The following is a 22677-nucleotide window of genomic DNA, read 5'->3' as shown; positions in this document are numbered from 1 at the left end:
TTATTATTTTTTATTTTTTAATGGGTGGTAAAGAGACTGCACATCACTAGTATCGCCTTTTGATCGGTGGGGGTCCGACCTCTGTGACCTTTCTGATCTTGAAAATAAAGAGCGCAGCAGGTCGTCCCCGCTTTGGTTCGCGGGAGCGCTGCTGTGCAGTGTGAAGGAGGCGCAGCACTACACATGCGCTGCAGCCCCTTCCTTCTCAGGATCAGTTTGGACCCCGACGATCATGGAGTGATTGCATATTCACTCCCAGATGGAACTGACCCTTTAGCGTCACTGGAGCCCATGTTCTATGACTTTTCCGGTTTTCGGCTTTGCACACCATGACTGTGTCCGATGACGTCTTTACATTATGTACGCAGCTCCCCTGTCGCTCCTTCCTCTCTGGGTAAAGTATTCCACATGGACGCTTTTTCTGTCCATTGACTCCCATTCACTTCAGCCGCCATAATACGCACGCCCTCCTGCGCCGACTATACTGACCGGAACGAAGGGTAAAAAAAATTATCATAGCAGAGCTGTGTTTGTTACTTGGCTCTTACCCCTTTAAAAAGAAAAGGCACAAATGACAACTTTAGCTCTGCTACATCTGTACCAGCCAGACTTCCCAAAATTGCAAACCCTTCATATGAGAGCTTGGAAAGCTTTCCTCCTGATCCCTCCTCCGCTTGCAGATATCCATTTTTAATCCAGCGGCTGATCTCGCTTCCATCTTTTTTAATACGCCGCCTCTCGAAGAGATCAGAGGAGAAGCGAAAGGAACATTCCAGAGTGTGAATTCTGCCAAGCTGTCTCCTTCTTCTTCCATGACGCTCTCTGCATATTGCTGTCCTCGCAGCACCGCAGGATCGAAGCCTCCAGACGCTGACATTTTGAAGCATTTGTCTTTTCAAAGCTTCTCAGCCCAATTTATTTATTTTCGTAGGAAATAAATTTGTGGGTGAAGAAATTCTAATTTTTGGTGAGATTTGTGACTCTGGCTGGCAGAACATCTCTATATATCATTAAAATCAATTATCGGAAGCTGCCTGACATCTAGAGCGGGAAAATGATTGCACAAAATATAAAAATAGTAGAAAAATTGCCTTTTTGGCTCTGCTGGACCATACAGCATTGATAGAGTGGAAACCGTCAGCGGGATGGCTCCACCCATGAGCTGGAATGGGAGGATCTCATTGGTTGATCTCTCTGGTTTACACCCCAGAGTACTGGAATGGTTCAGTATACCAGATCTGGGCACCATTTTTGACCGCCTGTCGACAACCCCAGCCCACCCCTGGGTGAGATGTTGATATAGTTGTCAGGAGGACTTCTAGCCCCTGCTATCTATTAGTTTGGGAATATTTGTCATCCAATCACAAAGGTGGATTAGACACCAGTGAGATGACTACCTTGGAGACGTCTTGGAGCACCAGGAGCTCAAAGCCCATTGGCACAGCCGCTATAAATCAGACCCAACGTCGCCATTGATTTTTATGTTGCTTTCACATAGAATTTAGAGTCAGAAATCCAGTTACAGAGATCTCTGCGCAGTGTTAAAGGGGTTTAAAGGGCACCCTTGTTCTGGAGAAGATCGTGGTGACTGGATCTCTTCTAGACCCCGGTCACAGGGCTGAAAAGCACTTGGGTTCCTGCTCCTTCCACATGACGTTACTACACCTATTATGTGTGGTGGGGCCCTTTAAAGGGGTTTTCCATGTCCTAGACCCTATTAGGTAATTCTGGGTTATTACAGGGTGTCCTCAGGATCCTAATCTCTTGGCCAGAATGCATCACTCCCTCTGGAGGACCCGTCCTGTCCTGTGTTACACAGACAACCCATTGATGCGAATGGACATTGTGTAATGCCTCATATCCCCTCTGGGGGTGCTGCAGGTAAACTGAACAATTCAGGTTTCCTCACAGATCTGATCGCTAGGGGTCTAAATGAGTGTACCTTCCGAAGAACCCCTTTAATATCTCGGCCTGAATTTCGTGTATTTCCTCGGCAGCTTCAGCACTTGGAGATCTGCTTTTCCTGACGGTAGAAAGTGTTCAGATATCAAGGCGCTCGTCCCCCAGGCAAGGGATGTGAACAGAGGAGCGCTCGTGTTAAAAGAGCCATCTCTCGGATGTCTGCCTGGAAGGCCTCCATGACAGCGCTGAGAATCCGTATTCTCCTCCGCCACCGCTCCGTGCGATTATCTCCGGGATTTAATTGGTGTCTTCAGGAGAAAGGAGAAAAAAAAAAAATGTTTCATCTGTCATCGGTGTCAATTACTCATTTTCCGCCTGAACTTGCCTGGACCTTCAGTTCCCACGTTCATTAAATCGTCTCCATCGCTCTCTGCGGCTGACGCTTAATGAGCGGTGTGAATGGTGCGAGGCCACGGCGGGTGCAGGCGCTAGCGTCTCTGATCCTTACCATGGTCTCCTTGGAAATGTTCCCGCTTCTTCTGAAATAAATATCCGAATGGGTCATCTGTTCAAAGAGGCTCTGACCCTGCAGCATGTTGTCTATTGCCCCCTGTTATCAGCCATTTCAGGGAGAGGATGACTGTAGGACAGGAGAATACAGTCTATTGCTCCCTGTTATCAGCCATTTCAGGGAGAGGATGACTGTAGGACAGGAGAATACAGTCTATTGCTCCCTGTTATCAGCTATTTCAGGGGAGAGGATGACTGTAGGACAGGAGAATACAGTCTATTGCCCCCTGTTATCAGCCATTTCAGGGAGAGGATGACTGTAGGACAGGAGAATACAGTCTATTGCTCCCTGTATCAGCTATTTCAGGGAGAGGATGACTGTAGGACAGGAGAATACAGTCTATTGCCCCCTGTTATCAGCCATTTCAGGGGGGAGGATGACTGTAGGACAGGAGAATACAGTCTATTGCCCCCTGTTATCAGCCATTTCAGGGAGAGGATGACTGTAGGACAGGAGAATACAGTCTATTGCTCCCTGTTATCAGTCATTTCAGGGGAGGATGACTGTAGGACAGGAGAATACAGTCTATTGCCCCCTGTTATCAGCCATTTCAGGGGAGAGGATGACTGTAGGACAGGAGAATACAGTCTATTGCCCCCTGTTATCAGCCATTTCAGGGAGAGGATGACTGTAGGACAGGAGAATACAGTCTATTGCCCCTGTTATCAGCCATTTCAGGGGAGAGGATGACTGTAGGACAGGAGAATACAGTCTATTGCCCCTGTTATCAGCCATTTCAGGGGAGAGGATGACTGTAGGACAGGAGAATACAGTCTATTGCCCCTGTTATCAGCCATTTCAGAGGAGAGGATGACTGTAGGACAGGAGAATACAGTCTATTGCCCCCTGTTATCAGCCATTTCAGGGAGAGGATGACTGTAGGACAGGAGAATACAGTCTATTGCCCCCTGTTATCAGCCATTTCAGGGGAGAGGATGACTGTAGGACAGGAGAATACAGTCTATTGCCCCTTGTTATCAGCCATTTCAGGGAGAGGATGACTGTAGGACAGGAGAATACAGTCTATTGCCCTCTGTTATCAGCCATTTCAGGAGGAGAGGATGACTGTAGGACAGGAGAATACAGTCTATTGCTCCCTGTTATCAGCCATTTCAGGGAGAGGATGACTGTAGGACAGGAGAATACAGTCTATTGCCCCTGTTATCAGCCATTTCAGGGGAGAGGATGACTGTAGGACAGGAGAATACAGTCTATTGCTCCCTGTTATCAGCCATTTCAGGGGAGAGGATGACTGTAGGACAGGAGAATACAGTCTATTGCTCTCTGTTATCAGCCATTTCAGGGGAGAGGATGACTGTAGGACAGGAGAATACAGTCTATTGCCCCCTGTTATCAGCCATTTCAGGGGAGAGGATGACTGTAGGACAGGAGAATACAGTCTATTGCCCCTGTTATCAGCCATTTCAGGGGAGAGGATGACTGTAGGACAGGAGAATACAGTCTATTGCCCCCTGTTATCAGCCATTTCAGGGGAGAGGATGACTGTAGGACAGGAGAATACAGTCTATTGCCCCCTGTTATCAGCCATTTCAGGGGAGAGGATGACTGTAGGACAGGAGAATACAGTCTATTGCCCCCTGTTATCAGCCATTTCAGGAGGAGAGGATGACTGTAGGACAGGAGAATACAGTCTATTGCCCCCTGTATCAGCCATTTCAGGGGAGAGGAGACTGTAGGACAGGAGAATACAGTCTATTGCCCCCTGTTATCAGCCATTTCAGGGAGAGGATGACTGTAGGACAGGAGAATACAGTCTATTGCCCCCTGTTATCAGCCATTTCAGGGGAGAGGATGACTGTAGGACAGGAGAATACAGTCTATTGCCCCTGTTATCAGCCATTTCAGGGGAGAGGATGACTGTAGGACAGGAGAATACAGTCTATTGCCCCTGTTATCAGCCATTTCAGGGGAGAGGATGACTGTAGGACAGGAGAATACAGTCTATTGCCTCTGTTATCAGCCATTTCAGGGGAGAGGATGACTGTAGGACAGGAGAATACAGTCTATTGCCCCCTGTTATCAGCCATTTCAGGGGAGAGGATGACTGTAGGACAGGAGAATACAGTCTATTGCCCCTGTTATCAGCCATTTCAGGGGAGAGGATGACTGTAGGACAGGAGAATACAGTCTATTGCCCCCCTGTTATCAGCCATTTCAGGGGAGAGGATGACTGTAGGACAGGATAATACAGTCTCTTGCTCCCTGTTATCAGCCATTTCAGGGGAGAGGATGACTGTAGGACAGGAGAATACAGTCTATTGCCCCGTTATCAGACATTTCAGGGGAGAGGATGACTGTAGGACAGGAGAATACAGTCTATTGCCCCGTTATCAGACATTTCAGGGGAGAGGATGACTGTAGGACAGGAGAATACAGTCTATTGCCGCTTGTTATCAGCCATTTCAGGGGAGAGGATGACTGTAGGACAGGAGAATACAGTCTATTGCTCTCTGTTATCAGCCATTTCAGGGGAGAGGATGACTGTAGGACAGGAGAATACAGTCTATTGCCCCCCTGTTATCAGCCATTTCAGGGGAGAGGATGACTGTAGGACAGGAGAATACAGTCTATTGCTCCCTGTTATCAGCCATTTCAGGGGAGAGGATGACTGTAGGACAGGAGAATACAGTCTATTGCTCCCTGTTATCAGCCATTTCAGGGGAGAGGATGACTGTAGGACAGGAGAATACAGTCTATTGCCCCGTTATCAGACATTTCAGGGGAGAGGATGACTGTAGGACAGGAGAATACAGTCTATTGCCCCCTGTTATCAGCCATTTCAGGGGAGAGGATGACTGTAGGACAGGAGAATACAGTCTATTGCTCCCTGTTATCAGCCATTTCCAGTAGGCCAGAAACCTTCGTGCTCACTATGTGATTGCCTCTCCATCAAAATTATAAACCTTTGCTCTCCTTCCCTGTTGGCGTGCACAGTATTTTACTTGTCAGTTTGTGCTCCAGAGCTGATCTTCCTACAGTCTATTTTTCACTGTTCAGGGAGAAGTTCACCCCTTTCCCCTTCACCAGGTATTTTTTCATGTGTGTAGAATATATATATTAGTGTGTCTGTTGCCCGGATGGTTCTTGCACAGGTCATTATCCGGTGTGATCGCCCTCAGGTCCTGCGGCTGCTCTGCCTCACTAGGCTCCTCTTGGGTTCTCGTTTGTACGGTGCGTCCCCCGGTGGTGCCGGTAATACCGATCCTCCTGGGAACCATCAGCTGGACTACACTCATCTCCTCTCCTCATAATGCATATTACTGTTTCATTGAATTGTATATTGCATATCCCCACTTATCCCCCGGCCCCCCCTGTCCAATATTTTGGGATCTGACCCAGTGTTTTTTCTTCACAGTTGCAGTACCACGCCGGCCTGGCTTCCGGACTCCTAAACCAGCAGTCCCTGAAACGCTCTGCCAACCAGATGGGAGTGTCGGCCAAGAGGAGACCCAAGGCTCAGCCCACGACCCTCGTCCTCCCGCCTCAGTGAGTACACCCGTCCGTTTGAGACCCTTTTGTGGAAACCATTGAGAAGCGTTGGCTGCTAGACCCCAACCTTTCATGTTGTTTTCTATGGACGTCTTTAATGCTTGGCTACTAAAAGATCATAGTGGCCCCGTGTGAGGGCCCGAGCCCCTAAGATCTGCTGTCTGTTCCCTGCTGGTCTTAGATTCAATTATGAATATTTTGGGGTTTGCATCATCAAGCACTTTCAAGGCTCTTCATACCTGGGGGGTTGTTAAGGGGAACTCTGAGTCACTTCATTGGTTAGGTCCAACGCTGGCGGATTTTTCTGCTGTAAATCCATGGCGAATAACATGTAAATGGCATTTGCTGCAGACTCCTCGCGGGTCCCCCCCCCCCCCGTGTGCCAACATCCCAGCGCCTTCCATAGCTTTGACCCCTGTCATGTGCCAGAGGTGAAGCGACTCTTTTCTTCTCTGTACTTTGCCGTCTCCAGAGGTCTCGCATCGACTCCTCCGTCTTATTGCAGAGCATTAAGTGGCAATATTGGCAGGATCGGGCGCAGAGACGCTGTAATGAAGCGGTAATCCCCCCGCCCGCGTCCCGGCTCCTCTGCCGAGTTGCGGCACAGAGAGCGGACTAATTAAAAATTAAAACACTGTTTGCATTTGCAGCACACGGAGATAGGTATTTGTACAAGGCCGGGGCTGAGCTAATACGAGTCAGATCTGCGGCCTACAAGTTTCATTATCGGGCGCTCATCCTCTTCACCCCCCCCCCCCCACGGCCCACGACGACCCGCTGGAAACAAATCACGCCGCAGCTCACCGCCACCTGCTCCATTACACCAGGAACAGGTAACCCTCGGTGCTTGTGGATTACTGCTTAAAGGAACACTCCAGGCAGCTCTAGTGGGGGCCTGAGGGGCGGGGCATGACACAGGGGCGGTGTCTTTGATGTTTTTTGAGTCTCCAAGTCTTTCTCTGCCCCTTCAGTTTTGAAGGTTGTTCTCACAACTAATCTCATCCTCTGGCACAACCACTCCTAGCATGCGTTATTCATTTCCATGGTGTTCTGATAAAGTGTGCATGTTAGGAGTTATAGTTTAACATCAGGTGCAGTGTCGGTGGTTGCTGTCCCCTTTAGCGCAGCTGTGTGACAACCACTCGGAAGCCTAAATGATGGGCATATGGGTTGTCACCCAGAACTGGCAGTGGCCAGTACCCAGCACCCTACAGGAACCTGCACCCCTAAAGTCATGGGGGGATTTCAAGGTTAAAACTAGACCAGAAGGACTGCGCCAAATCTATCACAGTGGCGCGCTCTCTGTGTTTTGTCGCGTCTCGTTAGACGCTTTTCCCCACACCTCCTCTTGCCCGGTGTACCCTACACCAGCACGTTGTACAAAAATTTGGGCAAAATGTAGTCTATTGAGGCATAAAAAGGTAATTCCCCGGGCATCCTCGCCACATCTGTACGCAGGATAACGCGCTCGCTGGTGTTTACCGCCGCATCGTAGCGCAGCTCTAATTATATCAGTGACACCAAGACTCTGAACAGCTGCGGGATGGGCCCCTCCAACAGGACGCTCAATCTCTCCTCGTATTTAAAGGGCCACACACCTATAAGGGAATAGAAGGGTGTCGGCACTGTAGATATGAGATGAGATGTAGTTGTCATGGGGGGCTGGGAGGTCTCTGCACAACATCTTGAAGAATAGGACATTCACCCAGAAATGGCTGATAACGGGGAGAAATAACTTGCATTGAAGGCTACTCCACATCGTGAAATGGACGACCCCTTTAAGTGCATTGCGTAAACCACAGAAAGGTGGGATTTCTCCAGACGGGGTCAGCGGCTATCCTCTTTGCAGCGGTGAAGTCGAAGCTGAATATAATCTGTCAAGACGAGGCGGATTAGACGAGGGGTATTAGTGATGGTTACATAACGGGTCAGGACATGAGGCACAGAGTAAAGGCGGCTCCTCCGTGCCTCATGTGCCCTGTAATGTTTCTCCTTGACCAGGATGAAGGAGATTTGTGGCTTTTTTTCTTATTTATATCGGTTTCTGGGAAAGCTGGGTGACAATCAGTTTGGACACCATTACAGAACATGAAAGCACCTTCTTTTCGAGTGTCAGATCTGTGTGAGCAGCGGCGCCATAGACGCCGCTGTTCACACTGCGTTCGGCGGATGTTCTTTTTCTTCATGTCTGTGGCCTCGGGGCTCCTGACCTTCGGTAATCTCCGTCTAATCTCCTTACGCTTCGTCACACGTGAGTCTGTCCCCGCACCCTAGACGGCGGCGATGACCGCATTCTGGGCGCAAATCCTCCTCGCATCTCGTCCTTCAGCTTTTCCTTTGCTCCTGAGAAACCCCCCAGTCCACACACAAACCCTCTGGTGTCATGCTCCGCCCCTTCTTTCTTTTCCTGAACTGTTCATTTGAAGGGGTTGTCCAGTGTCGGAACAACATGGCTGCTCTCATTGGCACCGCCCCTGTCCACAGGTTGTGTGTGGTATTGCAGCTTGGCCCATGGACCGGACTTGCAGGTTTTCTGATCCTGAGCAACCCCTTTAAAGTCCCAGAAAACCCCTTTAATCGATGTCTCCTGCTCCGTTCCGGCTGGTGGATTTGCAGCGGCTTCTCCTCCTGCTCACGTGGAAGGATTAAGGGGGACTTTGTTGATGTCACAGATTATCGTAGTAAACACACATACGAGTTTGTGGTACGAGGAGAGCGCCATGTACGCCACCGTCATACGGGGGGAGGCATCGAAACCTGAAGGGGTCACCGGAGCGGAATCGTTCCACTTGTGTCTGAAGGTTAGGAATAGAGAGATTATTTCACTCTTTAGCGCCTTCTGCTAGACCTTGTGTTTCTCCTTTTCACCATTGTCAAGATCGCTGCTTGCAGCCATTGAATGGACTATCCAATAAGACAGTGTTGTAGGAAGACGGGCCTGCATCTTTGAAAGTCCCCGAATGCAATGCCGCAGAGAATGTGTAGTATGCAGACACTGAACCAGCAGGAGGCGGCAGGGAAGCTTCGGTAGCTGGAGCGCTAAAAACACCCAAGCAGAATTCTGATTTCAGCTCTGGATGACAACGGAGCATTGCGTGTAATCTACTTGCCATTTTCAAGATCCACAGACTAAACGGCCTCCTACTGTAGGTCCTGCTCACACAGCTGATGGGCTTGTTGCAGTGTATCAGCGTATGCAGGAGCTAGATACCGTGTCACGAACCTAAGCTGTGCGAGCAGGACTAGGCCAAGAAGGGGGTTTCAGTCTCTGGAATGATCCTATTCAAGGACAGCAAACAGAGAGGTCTTGAAAATGTTGCGACATGGAAACACAATGAATTAGACACACAACTCCATCATCATCCAGAGCTGAAATCAGAATTCTGCTCTTGGCTTGTTTGCACAGTGCACTGCTTAGATCTGGGCTTGGTGGGCGCACTTGCCATGATGCTTTGCCAGTATATCCGCATGGAGCATGCTGGGAGTTGTAGTTTTGCAGCACAACTGCATCATATCCTATATAACGACTTCAGCTTCTTCCCCGTTTCTTGAAAGCAGGGACTCGAATGGTTAACAGAACCCCAGGTCCTACTAAATTACTTAATTATATGCAACCTGTACGGGGGAGGGGAAATAGAAAGCCAATTCTATAATTAGTATTTTTCATTAACACCGCTGTCGTCACTTTTGCGATTTTTCAAGTGAGTACTAGTCGTTGTGATCTCCTCCCTTCCCCCCGGGGAGGCTCCGTGTTGACATCCTGCGTGTGCGCTCGTTAACCCAGCGCCGCTCTCAGCGCAAGAGAGCATCGTTACGAAATCATTGGGCCAGGACGGCGGCGCGCTCGCCTGACAGATCCTTCACTGCGCCACAGCCATTAGCGGAGACCTCAGGGATCGTCTGCGTGGCGTGCTCCTGGCAGAATTAATGGCCGCTGTCTGGGTTTCCAGCGAGGGGGATCCCCGGCTAGTTCAGTCCTTTACATCCCGGCTAAATGGCTTCTTGATTAGGATAATTGTGGGGGAGGGGAGCGCCGTCACTTAAGCGCTTTTTATGTCTGGGCCTGATGCTCCGTCTCCAGCACCCTGGAGTTGTTCTGTCCGTCGCCCCCAGGGTTTAATGATATGATCCCTGGGGGCCTAGGTAAGTGAAGGGTTTTGAAACATCCCTGGTGGTGTAGGCCGGTGAAGGGAAGATTAACATCCTTGTGGTTCTAGGGCTTTAGGATAATAACATCCCTGATGTTCTTGCACAGTGACGGGGTTCATCAAACAGCCTTGATGGTCTAGTGCCGTGAAGGGGTTAATTCCATCTCTGGTGGTCTACAAATCATTACATCTCTGGTTGTCTAGAGCTTTGAGAGGGGTAATAGGAACATCCCTGATGGTGTAGGACTTAGCGGGATAATAACACATCTGATGTTTTAGAGCTTAAAGGGGGTTTAACAATAACATCCTGGGTAGTCTAGGGTTCAGAGGGGGTTAATGATAACATCACTAGTTGAAAGTGGTTAATAAGAGCATCCCTTGTGGTCTAGGGGTTTAATTGGGTTAAAAATAACATCCATGGTGCTCTAGGTCTTTGAGAGGAGGTAATAACCTCTCAGGGGAGTGAAGGGGTCAAAATAAAAATCCCTGGTGGTCTACGTCTTTTAGGAGATTAACAATAACATCCCTGGTGATCTAGGACTGTGAAGGGGTACAAAAGAACACCTGGTAGATGGGAGAAAAGGCAGCCATATTGGATGGTACAGGGCAGTCATTGGCGTAGAGGCCGTCTCATGTTTTCTCATCAGGGCGCACTTTCCCCGTGATATTTGATTACTGAGCCATCTTCTGCTATTGAACAGTCTCCTGTGGCCGGCCAATCACATTAGCGCACTCCAGAGCGAGCTTCATCAGCGAGCACGTCCTCAGGATGTTATGTGATAATGCCCGGCCGGGACGGCAAATTCACTTTACTGCACTCCATTCCCACACCTGTCCGGCTGCTAGATGGTGTCTGTGAGTGGAAGTGGCGCCTGCGTCTTACCTATCCATCACCGCGGCTCCGGAGAGATCAGGACGCTACGGAGGACGATACTGCGAGCACAGGGTGTCTGCCACACTGCCGAGGAGTGCCTGACTATTATCAGCCATTTCAGGGGAGAGGATGACTGTAGGACAGGAGAATACAGTCTATTGCTCCCTGTTATCAGCCATTTCAGGGGAGAGGATGACTGTAGGACAGGAGAATACAGTCTATTGCCCCCTGTTATCAGCCATTTCAGGGGAGAGGATGACTGTAGGACAGGAGAATACAGTCTATTGCCCACTGTTATCAGACATTTCAGGGGAGAGGATGACTGTAGGACAGGAGAATACAGTCTATTGCTCCCTGTTATCAGCCATTTCAGGGGGGGAGAGGATGACTGTAGGACAGGAGAATACAGTCTATTGCCCCCTGTTATCGGCCATTTCAGGGGAGAGGATGACTGTAGGACAGGAGAATACAGTCTATTGCCCCCTGTTATCAGCCATTTCAGGGGAGAGGATGACTGTAAGACAGGAGAATACAGTCTATTGCTCCCTGTTATCAGCCATTTCAGGGGAGAGGATGACTGTAGGACAGGAGAATACAGTCTATTGCCCCCTGTTATCAGCCATTTCAGGGGAGAGGATGACTGTAGGACAGGAGAATACAGTCTATTGCCCCCTGTTATCAGCCATTTCAGGGAGAGGATGACTGTAGGACAGGAGAATACAATCTATTGCCCCCTGTTATCAGCCATTTCAGGGGAGAGGATGACTGTAGGACAGGAGAATACAGTCTATTGCCCCCTGTTATCAGCCATTTCAGGGGAGAGGATGACTGTAGGACAGGAGAATACAGTCTATTGCCCCCCTGTTATCAGCCATTTCAGGGGAGAGGATGACTGTAGGACAGGAGAATACAGTCTATTGCCCCCTGTTATCAGCCATTTCAGGGGAGAGGATGACTGTAGGACAGGAGAATACAGTCTAGTGCCCCCTGTTATCAGCCATTTCAGGGGGGAGGATGACTGTAGGACAGGAGAATACAGTCTATTGCTCCCTGTTATCAGCCATTTCAGGGGAGAGGATGACTGTAGGACAGGAGAATACAGTCTATTGCCCCCTGTTATCAGCCATTTCAGGGGAGAGGATGACTGTAGGACAGGAGAATACAGTCTATTGCTCCCTGTTATCAGCCATTTCAGGGGGGAGGATGACTGTAGGACAGGAGAATACAGTCTATTGCCCCCTGTTATCAGCCATTTCAGGGGAGAGGATGACTGTAGGACAGGAGAATACAGTCTATTGCCCCCTGTTATCAGCCATTTCAGGGGAGAGGATGACTGTAGGACAGGAGAATACAGTCTATTGCTCCCTGTTATCAGCCATTTCAGGGGGGAGGATGACTGTAGGACAGGAGAATACAGTCTATTGCCCCCTGTTATCAGCCATTTCAGGGGGGAGGATGACTGTAGGACAGGAGAATACAGTCTATTACTCCCTGTTATCAGCCATTTCAGGGAGAGGACGACTGTAGGACAGGAGAATACAGTCTATTGCCCCCTGTTATCAGCCATTTCAGGGGGTGGATGACTGTAGGACAGGAGAATACAGTCTATTGCCCCCTGTTATCAGCCATTTCCAGTTGGCCAGAAACCTTCCTGCTCACTATGTGATTCCCCCTCCATCAGAATTATAAACCTTTGCTCTCCTTCCCTGTTGGAGTGCACAGTATTTCACTTGTCAGTTTGTGCTCCAGAGCTGATCTTCCTACTCCTGAATGTGGTCTTGGATTGGAATTATCGTCTGCCATTTTCTTATCCCATAGAGCTCATCCTTTGGTCACCCATCTGCAGGTGTACACAGACGCTGCCTGCCTCTCTTCCTTTACATGTCATGTCCGTTTATCTTGTGTATTTTGCCTCTGTAATTACACCGCTACCTCCCTGATGTGAGAAGCTGCTCTGAGGTAGACGCGTCCACATGACCGCTAGTTGCTGACTCTGCATTTCTATGTAGTTCAGGGCAGTCACTAATCTCTGTGGCTGACATGGGTATAATCAGACCGCTATTTTATGTCGGGTTTTATCAGTGTTTACTATAGATTTAGGAACCAGGAGGAACCGGATGAACAAAGCTATTAGACCCTTTCAGATTGACGTGCTCCAGTGCATGGTATTATGGAAAACTGTAATCATTGGTGCCTTTGACGGGCACGGCGTGGCGCTAGTCAATGTCTTCTGTATTTTTCATCATGACGCCCCCCCCTCTCTCCACCACATTAATGCATATATATTTATTACAGCTTGAGAAGCGCCTTCCAAACCAGACACAACCGATTACTACAGCAGCACCTCGGCTCTGGATGCATATGTCCCCAAGTAATTGATCGTTAGCTGTATAATGGCTGTGTTGGTCATTACCAGCTCGAAATTTGTGTGCGAGATGCAAAACACGCCTCACGTCCTCGTCTTTATACATCTTGCAGACCTCCGCCTGTTATACCCAGGGAGCGAGTCGTTAGAAGCCCCCGCTGCTGCCCCCCTGTAACCCTAGCCATGGTAATGGCGCCTCCGCTTTTGGGTTATATATTTATATTGTGTATATATTTATTTTACATCTCTCTCCAGGCGGAAAGAGGCAGATGTGCTCACGGAAACTGTCAAGGGGGAGGCTGACCACATGCGGCTGCAAGGACACTACCAGTCAAAGACAAATGGACGTTCATAAAGTGGAGATCAATCTCTAGGAAGTGACAGAGAGGATTAGAGGTTTTATATATGTGCGTCTGTAATTATCGGCTACACGACCTGCATCCCCGGCACAAAAATAGCTTTAATTTGCTCCATAATGTACCTGTAAATACAGAAGAGCGAGAAAAGAAATGCTCCTCAAAAATGAAGAGGCTCATAACATCTGCATCCAACAGGCAGAAGGAACTGCAGCGTTCTAAAATGTTCTCCACCACACCCCGCATCGCAGCTATCAGTATATAGAGGCTGAAGTTGACCCGTTCTGGGAAGAGTCGGGACCTGTCAGAAAGAGATGGCCGGGAAGCCTCAGACCTTGTTGGCAAGAGATGGCCGTGCTAAACATTCTCAGAACCTGTTGGCAAAAGTTGCCTACAACAGCCAGGGTTGGCTCACATTGGGAAGAGGCAGAACTTGCCAGAAAAGTTGGCTATGCCTGGAAGACTTGGAGTCTGTTGGCAGGAGATGGCCTTGCTGTGAAGACTCAGAAGTTGTAGGCAAGAGTTGACTGTGATGTAAAGCCTTTAGAACCTGTTGGCTGTGCTGGGATGAGTTGTAACCTGTAGGCTTGAGATGCCCATACTAGGGAGAATCAGGATCTGTTGGCTGTTTGGGGAAGACACAAATCCTATCTAGAAGTGATGGCTATGGTAGAAAGATTCTGAAACTTGGCCATTCTGAGAAGAGTCTAATCCTGTCTTTAAGAGATGGTTATGCTGGGAAGAATTGAAACCTGTCTGTGAAAGTTGGCCATGCTAGAAATAACATGTTTCCAAGAGTTCGCCCACGTTGGCAAGTGTCAGAAATTGATGGCAAGGTTTGGTCTTAGACTTGAAACTTGTTGGCTGTGCTAGGAAGAGTCAGAACATGTAGGCAAGAGATGGCCATACTGGGAAGAGTTGAAACATCCATTCAAAATATGTCCATGTTTAGGAGAGTGTATCCTGTCATCAAAAGTTGCCTGTGCTGGGAAGAGACAGAACCTGTTGGCTACTGTTGGTTGTGGTGGAAAGACTCGGAACCTGTTGGAGAAGTCGAAACGTGTCATCAAGAAATGGTAATACGGACTGAGCTGAAACTTGTTGGCAAGAGATGGTCGTACTCTGAAGACTCTGAACCTGTCCGCAAGAGATGGTTGTACTGGGAAGACTCTTTACCTGTCAGAACAAAATGGTTGTACTGAGAAGACCTGTAGCCTTCAGCAAGTGGTGTTTGTACTAGTAAGACTCTGAACCTGTCGGCAAGAGATGGTTGTACTGGGAAGACCTGTAGCCTTCAGCAAGTGGTGTTTGTACTAGTAAGACTCTCTGACCTGTCGCCAAGAGATGGTTGTACTGGGAAGACCTGTAGCCTTCAGCAAGAGGTGTTTGTCCTAGTAAGACTCTGAACCTGCCGACAAGAGAAGCTTGTACTGGGAAGTCTCTGGACCTGTTGAGAAGACAGGGATTCTATCTGCAAGTGATGACACTGGTGGATTGATTCAGAAACTATTGGTTGTGCTGGAGCCGAAACCTGTTTTCAAGAGATTCTTATGCATGGGAGGACTCGGAACCTGTTGGCAAGAGATGGTTCTACTGGGAAGATTTAGAGCCTGTTGGTGAGAGCTGGTTGTACTAGAAAGACTTGGAACCTGTCGACTAATGATGGTTGTCCTGAGAAAACTCTGTGCCTGTCGGCAAGAGATGGTTATGTTGGGAAGATTCAGCCTGTTGGCGATAGTCGGTTGTACTGGGAATAAACTGTCTGCAAGAAAGAGTTCTACTGGGAAGACTTGTCGGCAACAGATGGCTGTACTGGGAAGAGACAGCAACTTGGCACGAATAAGCATACTTTATGAATTCCTAGGTAATGGCCAGCCTTCGTAGTATGGCCTCTACTGTAAGCCACTAAAGCCCTTTAAATGGCGCACTCTTAGCTCTGCTACATTTCCTTTTTTCTTGATGGAGGCCTTTACAAGAAATCTATTGCCCTTCCCTGTCCATCAATGTAACCTGTGTCACCCCTACAGTCTTATATATTCCCACTGCAACGGGGGGCTATCTATCACCTGGAATCGTGGCCTGTAAAGCTCTAGTGACGGCACATCCCCCCCCCCCGACATATCTGCAGCTCCCGTGCTATCTGATACCATATTAAATCTGCCTCGCAGCTCGTGTCTAACCTCTCGGCTGCTCTCCACTGATCTAATCGGGGTTGCACTGCTTCCTTTTTGTCTTCTCCCTACATGACAGCTGCTGGGAGCCGGTGACAGTTCTATCTCTGCGTCCCCGCTGAGAATTAAATGTCTATTATTTTTTCCTCTTTCCAGCAAAACTGCTCATCCGTACATTGCAAATCTTACAAACGGTCATGCCCAGCGCTAGCAAGACCCCGTTAAATATTAAACGGCATCGTGCCAAGACCAATTTTCCCATTCCTGGTCTTAAAGGAGCCAGGAGGCCCTATAAAGCTGAAGCTGCAGATACTGGTGAATACCACATGGGCTCCAGCATTGCACTACGCCCCATTGGACTTAATGGATCCTCACTTAATCCCCCCCTCCCGTATGCCCCCCCTTTTTGACTCACTTTAGCGCTGCCCTGTCTGGGATGTTCTCCTGAGTTCATAGCTCCACGAATTTGACTTATCTGGTTACAAATACCCTTGAAATCTACATAAGAGTCATCCTGATTCCAGGCTGTGCATGAGTTTGGAATACTGAAACGCGCCGTGCGCTAGGCTTTCCGCTGAGTCCATCTGCAGAATTTGTTAACCCTCGGTAGGTGTCACAGAAGTGATGGAGTCCTCCCCGAACTGTCTGAGCGGATCAGTATGCACGGGAAAAGTTTCTTCTCCATATTTCAGGCGTTTAATACAGTCGGACAGAGACAGAAAAGTCAGCTCAAGTTCATATTTGAAGCCGACATCAAAGCTCTGATGTTGCTACCGCGCTTCCAATTAGCACTTTTGTTATAGAGGGGGCCGGGGGGGGCTGGAACAGCTACAAAGCCTCGCTGACGATCTGCCAGTCAATCAGCCGCATTTGCTTATCATCCCGACTGAGATGCCCTGAAAAATACCATCTTTTGTGCTCGCGCTGCACGCACTTTGGCTGGAAATATTCCTTAGATTTGTGCAACCATAGATGTACCCCGAGAGCCCTACGGTCTGCCGTATCTTCAAACATCCTTGCATTCTTCCAAAGACAGCGCCACCCCTGCCCTCTGTTTGTTTGTGGTATTGCAGCTGGTTCACATCAATAGAGCCGAGCTGCAACCCTTAGACATAAAGCACCAATGTTTTTCAAATCCAGGACAACCCCTTTAAGTTTGGGTTTTTTGAATACTGGTCAACCTCTTTAAATTACTCTTTTGAGTCTTATACTCCAGTCACATCCAAAGCGTGGATGTGGGGTCATATGTGACTTTGATTGTGAATGGAGAAGCAAAGCAAGGGGATGCAAAGATAGAATTCACACCCCTGATCATAGGGACCCAAAGCCCCTGTGCTCTGCCACAGTATTATGATTACCATGTTAGGCAGGGGCCTTCATTTTATTTTTATTTTTTTTATAGTATATGTAGATTTGTGGGACATTTGATGAAATTGCCTAACGATGCGCTCCACTTTGGACGATCCCTTTTTGATAGCGAGCGGTACCAGAAGCTGATCGCAGGTTGTCCTGCTGCTTGAAACCTGTGTGATCCGCTTCGATCTTATGTTGCAGCAAGTGTTGGATTTCCCTGCAGTGCCACCACAGGCAGATAGAAGAATTACACCCGCCCATTGAAATCAATGAACTATCTCTGTAGTGCATGAGCCTTTCAGGTCTGCAGGAATTTGCCTACAATTGAGGGTATTAAATGGGGCCTGCTCTATTTTATTATCATTATTTTTTTAACCAGACGCCCCATTTTTAGCGCTATCCAATCATGAAGCTATACAGATCCTGATTCTTTCAGGTTCCCTTTAAATCCAGGGAAATAAATAGAGCAGTGAGGGCACCAGAGAGACGCCAAGCTCCTACTAAGTCTTCTGCCTTCACACAAAGGCTCCGATGGCGTCTGCCGAGAGGGGAGGATCTTTTCATCTGGGGTATTTTTAGTATCCGGTTGGCACCACATAGAAGGTTCCTACATGTTTGAGGTTTTCTGCACAGAAGCCGCCATTCCTTTTTATTATTTTTGTTTCGGAGACAGCTGTTTGAATCCTGCAGACAGAAAATCAATCCTCGAATTGTGCTACTTTGGCTAAAAATAAAATTCTCTCTGTTAATTTATTCCTATTGTCTCCCCGGGTTCCTCTCGTCTCCCATCTTCTTGTACAATCCCTGTTGTCCTAATTTTAGAGGGAGTAAAGGAAAAAAAAACTGCATAATCTTGGAAGTATAGGTGAGGTACTACAACTCCCATTAGCTAATGTTAAGGTGATGGAACCCTCAGGGCAGCTGGTTTGTTATTGGGATGTCCAACCTGTCAGACTTTGTACCCAGTGCTCTGCAAATGCTGCACAGCTACAACACTCAACGGGCCCTGACAACTGTAGGGAGCTGTGGATTTACAACAGCTCGAGAGCCACAGGATCGAGACCACTGGTCTAACCACTTGGATGATCTAGTAGACCGTAAAGGTTGAAGAACTTTAGCCACCGGGAAGCCCTAGGGCACGACCCAGCCACCGGAGTTCCCTAGGGCACGATCCAACCACTGGAGTGCTTTACAACCCAGCCACCGGGCACCCCAGATGAGGACCCAGCCACCATGGCTCCCCAGATGAGGACCCAGCCATCGGAGCCCCCCTAGGGCAGGACCCAGCCATCGGAGCCCCCCTAGGGCAGGACCCAGCCATCGGAGCCCCCCTAGGGCAGGACCCAGCCATCGGAGCCCCCCTAGGGCAGGACCCAGCCATCGGAGCCCCCCTAGGGCAGGACCCAGCCATCGGAGCCCCCCTAGGGCAGGACCCAGCCATCGGAGCCCCCCTAGGGCAGGACCCAGCCATCGGAGCCCCCCTAGGGCAGGACCCAGCCATCGGAGCCCCCCTAGGGCAGGACCCAGCCATCGGAGCCCCCCTAGGGCAGGACCCAGCCATCGGAGCCCCCTAGGGCAGGACCCAGCCATCGGAGCCCCCCTAGGGCAGGACCCAGCCATCGGAGCCCCCCTAGGGCAGGACCCAGCCATCGGAGCCCCCCTAGGGCAGGACCCAGCCATCGGAGCCCCCCTAGGACAGGACCCAGCCATCGGAGCCCCCCTAGGGCAGGACCCAGCCACCGGACGCCCCCCTAGGGCAGGACCCAGCCACCGGACGCCCCCCTAGGGCAGGACCCAGCCACCGGACGCCCCCCTAGGGCAGGACCCAGCCACCGGACGCCCCCCTAGGGCAGGACCCAGCCACCGGACGCCCCCCTAGGGCAGGACCCAGCCACCGGACGCCCCCCTAGGGCAGGACCCAGCCACCGGACGCCCCCCTAGGGCAGGACCCAGCCACCGGACGCCCCCCTAGGGCAGGACCCAGCCACCGGACGCCCCCCTAGGGCAGGACCCAGCCACCGGACGCCCCCCTAGGGCAGGACCCAGCCACCGGACGCCCCCCTAGGGCAGGACCCAGCCACCGGACGCCCCCCTAGGGCAGGACCCAGCCACCGGACGCCCCCCTAGGGCAGGACCCAGCCACCGGACGCCCCCCTAGGGCAGGACCCAGCCACCGGACGCCCCCCTAGGGCAGGACCCAGCCACCGGACGCCCCCCTAGGGCAGGACCCAGCACCGGACGCCCCCCTAGGGCAGGACCCAGCCACCGGACGCCCCCCTAGGGCAGGACCCAGCCACCGGACGCCCCCCTAGGGCAGGACCCAGCCACCGGACGCCCCCCTAGGGCAGGACCCAGCCACCGGACGCCCCCCTAGGGCAGGACCCAGCCACCGGACGCCCCCCTAGGGCAGGACCCAGCCACCGGACGCCCCCCTAGGGCAGGACCCAGCCACCGGACGCCCCCCTAGGGCAGGACCCATCCACCGGACGCCCCCTAGGGCAGGACCCAGCCACCGGACGCCCCCCTAGGGCAGGACCCAGCCACCGGACGCCCCCCTAGGGCAGGACCCAGCCACCGGACGCCCCCCTAGGGCAGGACCCAGCCACCGGACGCCCCCCTAGGGCAGGACCCAGCCACCGGACGCCCCCTAGGGCAGGACCCAGCCACCGGACGCCCCCCTAGGGCAGGGACCCAGCCACCGGACGCCCCCCTAGGGCAGGACCCAGCCACCGACGCCCCCCTAGGGCAGGACCCAGCCACCGGACGCCCCCCTAGGGCAGGACCCAGCCACCGGACGCCCCCCTAGGGCAGGACCCAGCCACCGGACGCCCCCCTAGGGCAGGACCCAGCCACCGACGCCCCCCTAGGGCAGGACCCAGCCACCGGACGCCCCCCTAGGGCAGGACCCAGCCACCGGACGCCCCCCTAGGGCAGGACCCAGCCACCGGACGCCCCCCTAGGGCAGGACCCAGCCACCGGACGCCCCCCTAGGGCAGGACCCAGCCACCGGACGCCCCCCTAGGGCAGGACCCAGCCACCGGACGCCCCCCTAGGGCAGGACCCAGCCACCGGACGCCCCCCTAGGGCAGGACCCAGCCACCGGACGCCCCCCTAGGGCAGGACCCAGCCACCGGACGCCCCCCTAGGCAGGACCCAGCCACCGGACGCCCCCCTAGGGCAGGACCCAGCCACCGGACGCCCCCCTAGGGCAGGACCCAGCCACCGGACGCCCCCCTAGGGCAGGACCCAGCCACCGGACGCCCCCCTAGGGCAGGACCCAGCCACCGGACGCCCCCCTAGGGCAGGACCCAGCCACCGACGCCCCCCTAGGGCAGGACCCAGCCACCGGACGCCCCCCTAGGGCAGGACCCAGCCACCGGACGCCCCCCTAGGGCAGGACCCAGCCACCGGACGCCCCCCTAGGGCAGGACCCAGCCACCGGACGCCCCCCTAGGGCAGGACCCAGCCACCGGACGCCCCCCTAGGGCAGGACCCAGCCACCGGACGCCCCCCTAGGGCAGGACCCAGCCACCGGACGCCCCCCTAGGGCAGGACCCAGCCACCGGACGCCCCCCTAGGGCAGGACCCAGCCACCGGACGCCCCCCTAGGGCAGGACCCAGCCACCGGACGCCCCCCTAGGGCAGGACCCAGCCACCGGACGCCCCCCTAGGGCAGGACCCAGCCACCGGACGCCCCCTAGGGCAGGACCCAGCCTATATAGTCTTCACATTGGCTGCATACAGACACTGCATTTAGCTTTGTCTCTGCCAGTGAACCGACTCTGTAACGCCCCCTCCCCCTTCTTATTCTGTCTAATACCCCCCATGGACTGAGATGGGATAACCCCTGCAGTCCGCGTCTATTTATTTCATATTGCCCCCTCCTCCCGGCGTCTTGTTAAGTAAATCTATACTCCAAGGCCGGGCGAGTTATTCCCGGCAGGAGGGTGAATCCTGGTTTAGCCGAGGCTCCCACAGTTTGGAGGAGATTGTTCTGATGTACGAGCAGCGATTGAGAGTCCCCAGTGGATTCTGCCTTCATTTTACAATGGATGGGGGGGATTAGTGGTGGTACGGGTCAGCAGACATCCTCCAAGGTAGTGACTCCCTATCAAGCCTCATCCGAAATTCACTCACAGCTTAACACTCACACCCGCTGCATTGTCTGAGACGGGTAAGAAGATATTTTCTAGTCCAGTCACGCAAAGCTGCATTCTGTTGGTGCAGCTCTGGATGTGAATGGAGTATAAATATGTCTTTTGCGCTTCATTTCCCGTGTGAATGAAGCCGTTTCTGTTCCAGTCTTGTCTTGTCAAGTCTTGCCGGTTAAAGGCAAATTAACAATTGCGATGTGTGTCTCTCGCCATTGTCACGATTCGGATGGTCGTGTTTGAGTGAGCCTGCAGCAGTTGTTACTGTTCTCACCTTTAAAGGCTATGTACAACTTGGGGCGCAATAATTTTTTTATTTTTTTTATTGTATTGTTCTCATTTTGAACTTTAAAATACATTTTTCAATTGGTCTTTTTTTTTTTTTTTTATATGGAGCCCTTTTCTCTGTACAGGGCTGAGATTCTCTAGTAGCAGGATCTGAATTTTCTCTCTGCCCGTCAGCCAGCTCACCGGACGGCTCCTGATCTCTGACCATCTAAACACTCATTATAGCTCGATCCTTATCTTACTGATCCGAATGTGGCTTAAATCCCAACCCATTAGTCCTTTTAGTAATAAGTTTTTTGTTTTTTGTTGACCTGCACAAAGTGAAAGTAAAAATGTACTGTTCACAATGCAAGAAAAACAGTTAACCCTTTGTGACAGAACAGCTCAGTATATTTTTGATAAAGACTAATAAGTTGTTTAATTTTTAGCCCAAAATGAGTAAAATGCAGTCATAATTTTTAAACAGCCTTTAAATGGATGGGAGCGAACAGGTCCCTGGCGCCACTGCGTAGTTCACTGTTTTCGGTAGGAATTACAGTAAGGCAATTTCTGTATCTGCTGCGTTAGTCTGTTTTACAGCAGTGCCGTAAAGTGCAGACAAATCCCCTCGACCCCTGTGATTCCAGTAATGGGGTGCTTCACTATGGACCATCCCTTATGTCGGCTGATAACATTATCACAGGATCCCAGGAATCCACTTGTATCTATGTAGTATTAGAACAAGTGTTCAGTTCCCCTGCAGCGCCTCCAGAGGGGAAATAGGGCATTACATGATTACATTACAGGTCAGCCATCTAACTCTGAAGTGCCGTGTCCTCCCGGGTAAGAGACACGTATTCTAGTTTCTCTCCTCCTCACTTAATTAATGGGGGTATCCTGACCAGGGCGACACCCCCTGTAAAGCGGATTAAGGAATTGCCACTCCAGCAGTTTCCTGATTATTGGAGGGGGTTCTTTAAAGGGGACATTTCACAGTCTTTGCCCAGTT

The 22677-nt window shown here is 51.3% G+C and overlaps 1 protein-coding gene across 1 annotated transcript in view; it reads left to right on the top strand.

Moving 5' to 3' along the window:
* Nucleotides 1-22677, top strand: part of LOC122923556 (mediator of RNA polymerase II transcription subunit 27-like) — a 110510-nt gene that overhangs the window by 44276 nt on the left and 43557 nt on the right. The window contains exon 3 of the mRNA XM_044274398.1: nt 5850-5980. Within this exon, the coding sequence (XP_044130333.1) occupies nt 5850-5980 (131 nt within the window). The remainder of the gene's footprint in view (nt 1-5849; nt 5981-22677) is intronic.

The sequence above is a fragment of the Bufo gargarizans genome, unplaced genomic scaffold (assembly GCF_014858855.1).
Source record: "Bufo gargarizans isolate SCDJY-AF-19 unplaced genomic scaffold, ASM1485885v1 original_scaffold_1730_pilon, whole genome shotgun sequence".
Taxonomy (NCBI): domain Eukaryota; kingdom Metazoa; phylum Chordata; class Amphibia; order Anura; family Bufonidae; genus Bufo; species Bufo gargarizans.
The sequence above is the reverse complement of the archived record's forward strand: the minus strand, read 5'-3'. Positions and strand labels throughout refer to the sequence as shown.